The sequence below is a fragment of the Falco rusticolus genome, chromosome 1, assembly GCF_015220075.1.
Source record: "Falco rusticolus isolate bFalRus1 chromosome 1, bFalRus1.pri, whole genome shotgun sequence".
NCBI classification, from domain to species: domain Eukaryota; kingdom Metazoa; phylum Chordata; class Aves; order Falconiformes; family Falconidae; genus Falco; species Falco rusticolus.
The window spans coordinates 91128274-91132226 of record NC_051187.1 but is presented as its reverse complement, the minus strand read 5'-3'; the positions used below and the strand labels follow the sequence as shown (position 1 = coordinate 91132226).

At 58.2% G+C, this 3953-nt stretch overlaps 1 protein-coding gene across 2 annotated transcripts; it reads left to right on the top strand.

Annotated features, from left to right (window-relative positions):
• Window positions 1–1557: 1557 nt before the first annotated feature.
• Window positions 1558–3953, top strand: HMGB2 (high mobility group box 2). Of its 2 annotated transcripts, none has more exons than XM_037389779.1 (5): window positions 1558–1689; window positions 2161–2331; window positions 2507–2652; window positions 2737–2911; window positions 3392–3953. In XM_037389779.1, the coding sequence occupies exons 2-5, from the start codon at window positions 2182–2184 to the stop codon at window positions 3545–3547; spliced, it is 627 nt and encodes a 208-aa protein (XP_037245676.1). In that variant the 5' UTR covers window positions 1558–1689; window positions 2161–2181; the 3' UTR covers window positions 3548–3953. The 2 variants fall into 2 exon arrangements, with proteins under 2 accessions (XP_037245676.1, XP_037245682.1); XM_037389785.1 differs by having other exon boundaries at window positions 1576–1602.

Sequence of the window (3953 nt, the reverse complement as noted above, 5' to 3'; positions counted from 1 at the left end):
TGACCAACTTTTTCCAGTTTACATTGTGTCTCTTAGGGCTGCAGTTGGGCAAATACATAAAGCTTAAAACGAGGAAGCATTTACCTCCATATTAGTGAACAGTTCTGCGTGAACACATCCTCATTGGAAGGAAAAAAAAGAGAAAAAAAAAAAAGCTTGACAGACCAGACCTAGTGTTTCTTATACTTGAGCAAATCTGGAATGGGGGAGACTCTGGATATCTACACTGACCCTTCTCACACCTGCAGCTACTCAATATCCTCAGACAACTTAGGGGTTCTTGCTGCTGTCTTTTAAAGGTTATTTTTTTTTTTTTACCATTGAGCTAGGTTAATATGATTAAGACTCTGCCGAAGGCACAGCATCTTTGGTAACCGCTTTTCACCAGTGCTGTAAGCTACACCTGAAAAAGCAAGAGCGTTAGAAACCGCTTCAATTACTAAGAATATTCGCTTAAACTGATGTTAATTAAAGAACTGGATGAAAGTAACCAGACAGCCGAAAACCCACATCGTGCAGACTAGTGTCAAATCGTAAGCAGAGACAAAACGACCGTACAGAAGCTTCGGGTTTCTGCCCAGGCCAAAGGCGCCAGGCGCGCTGCAGCGGCTGGGCAGAGCGGCAGGGCCAGCCGCAGCCCCCGCCTCCACCGACCCGCGGCGCCGCCTGCCCAGGGGGCGACACACGGGGAGCGGCGGCGCTTCCCCTTCGCGGCGTGGGAAGGGGAACCCTCGCAGCCGGCCCCGGCCCTGCTCGGCACCCCGCCGGCCCCAGAGCGGGGAGCGGCGCTCCCCGCCGGCAGCCAGGCCTCCCCCTGCCCGAGGGGCGCCGCGCCCTGGGCCCTCCCCAGCCCCGCGGCAGGCAGCCGGGGGCGGCCGTTACGCCTCGGGAGCGGGCCTCGCTCGGGCGGCGCGGCTAAAGCCCGGTTTGTACAGCTGCCGCCCGCCGGACGCGGGAAGCCACGGCCCGCCTAGCCCGGGAGAGACGGTGGCGCTCGCCGCCGCGGCCCACCCCGGGCAGGAGGAAGGTAGCGCCGGAGGGGGACCGACGCTCTGCCGGCGGCCGGGCCGCGGCCAGGGCAGCCGCCCGCCGCCGTGCCCCGCGAGGCCGCCAGCACAGACCGGTCCCCGATCCCGCGCCCCGCCCGACCCCTTCCGCGGCTCCTCTCGCTGTGCCCGCCCCGCCGGCCGCCCTCGCTCCCTTTGTATTTTTAAACCACGCTACAGCATCCCGCTCTGCCCAATCAAAACGTGCACAGCCCCCGGCGGCCAATGGCGGGGGCCCCCGCGGTTTTTTAAAACCGTCCCCCTCCCCCAATCACCGCCCAGCTCTCTTAGTTCCACCCCTCCGCTATCTTCACCCCAACCGGTTCCAACGAGTATAAGCGCTAGCGACCCCCTCGCGCTCGACCTAGCCGAGGAGCTGCTCGGCCGCTGACGCCACAGCAGCGGCTGGCCAATCCCCGGCGGCGCCGGCCTCGGGGGGCGGGGCCACAGGCAGTTTGAACCGGCGCGGCAGCCAATCCGCGGTGGCGGGGGGTGGGTTCCCGGGCGCCGCGGGTCAAGTTGCTGTGGCGGGTAGGGCTGTGGAAAACAAGAGGCTGTAAGTGCGCTGCCGGGGCACCATTCAGCTGCAGCAGCAGCGCAGGGAGCAGCGCCCCGAGCCGCCACCGCCGCCCCACCCAGCCAGGCAAGGCCCCGCGAAGCCCCTCTCGCCGCCGCCGGCGGTGGCGGGTAGGGCGCTGGGAGGGAGAGCGGGAAGGAGGGGGTGCCGCCGGCAGCGGCCCGGGGCGCGGCGGGGGCGCGGGGTGGCCGCGGCGGGCGGGCGGGCGGCGCGCCCGGGGCTGAGGAGGGGATTCCCGCCGGGCGGGGCGGGGGCGGCTGGCCGCGCGGGGCGGGAGGCGGGCGGCCCCGCCGGGGCGGGTTGGGGCCGCCCGCTCGGGCCGCCGCGGGGGGCGGGTGGTGGCGCCCGGCGGCGGCGCGGGAGGGGCCGCGGGGCGGGCGGGCGAGGGGCCGCGGCGGGGCGGGGTCGGCGGCCGCAGGGGGCGTGCTGGGGCGGGAAGGCGCCGGCGGGCGGGAGGCGGGAGCGGCCTGAGGCGCGGCCCCGCCCGGCCGTGGCTCCGCGCCGCCCGCCCCCCTCACGCTGCCGCCCTCCCCGCAGGGACCCGCCGCCGACCTCGCCATGGGCAAAGGCGACCCCAACAAGCCGCGGGGCAAGATGTCCTCGTACGCCTACTTCGTGCAGACCTGCCGTGAGGAGCACAAAAAGAAGCACCCGGACTCGTCCGTCAACTTCGCCGAGTTCTCGCGGAAGTGCTCGGAGCGGTGGAAGGTGAGTGGGGCCGGGCCGGGCCGAGCCCCCGCCGTGCCGTGCCGTGCCGAGCCGGCCCCCGCCCCGCTGCGGGCAGCTGGGGAAGGATCCTGGTGGCAGCTGCTGCTCGCACGTTAGTGGGTCACCGGGTGCTTTATCTGATCCAGACTCTTCTTTCCCCTCCGCGTGTTCGCAGACAATGTCTAGCAAGGAAAAAGGGAAGTTTGAAGAAATGGCTAAAGGGGACAAAGCTCGTTATGACAGGGAGATGAAAAACTATGTTCCTCCCAAAGGCGAGAAGAAGGGAAAGAAAAAGGACCCCAATGCTCCTAAAAGACCACCGTGAGTATTTCTATGACCAGAAGGGGGGGTGCGGAAAGTACTAGGTTTAATAGTCTGACACTTAATCACTGTCTCTCATTTTAGATCTGCTTTCTTCCTTTTCTGTTCTGAACACCGTCCAAAAATCAAGAATGATCATCCTGGCTTGTCTATTGGAGATACAGCAAAGAAATTAGGTGAAATGTGGTCTGAACAGTCAGCCAAAGATAAACAGCCATATGAACAGAAGGCTGCAAAACTAAAGGAGAAATATGAAAAGGTACGGTGAAAGTGATCTAAGGATGGCTAAAGCTGTACAGGTCAGTGATAATATGCGACTTCTGTTTTGCACCAAAACCACATGGTTTGTAATTCTAAATGTTTGTCAGCCTTCATCAGACTTCAGAATGCAGGGAAAGGTGTGGTGTGGGGGAGGTATCTGGAACCCTTACAGTCAACCTGGATGTGGTTTTTACATGTCTAGATGTTTTACCAGTAAGATACTTCCAGAAAATGGGTCACCTGCTTGGTAAAATACATAGTCAATACTCCAAAGCACTGCAGGCATAAAATTATGCCTGTCCAGATCGCGTGTTACTTGGTCAAGAGGTGTAAGCACGAAAGTCCCAAGGTTGAAAGCTCACTTTTCTGCACACACTGTATTTGATCCGCACAGTATAGTACTGTTAAATTACTGAAGACAGTACAAATTGGTCTTCAGAGTTCTGTTGGTGGTAACTAAACAGCATTTTTCTTGCAGGATATTGCAGCATATCGTGCCAAGAGCAAGAGTGATGCAGGGAAAAAGGGCCCAGGTAGGCCTGCAGGATCTAAGAAGAAAGCAGAACCAGAAGAGGAGGAGGAGGAGGAGGAGGAGGATGATGAAGAGGAGGAAGAAGAGGAGGATGAAGAATAAATGAACGTCCTGCTGTAAAGATTTATGCTCAAAATCCAATATTTTGCTAAGAATGTGAACTCAAGTGCAGCTCATTGTTAGCTTCAGTATAAAAATCTGTACAGAATTGTGTATAGGTAATGTGGTTCTTTGTAGGGAGACCTCTATTTTTAATGTAAGTAGTAGCCAAGGGCTGCTACAGTTCAGTTTAACTAAAAAAGAAAAAAAAAAAAAAAAAAAGGAAGAAAAAGTTGTGGAATGTTTCTGCATATTTAATGGTTTTGTTGAAATTCAGTGACTGATAGCCAGGTGTTTCTTTATAGCTAAGTAAAACAAAGGCGGTAGCCTAATAGCTGATCTTATATTTTGTAGTATATTGCATTGTATTACTTTTTTTAACAATTTTGTAATAAAATGTTGTACATGA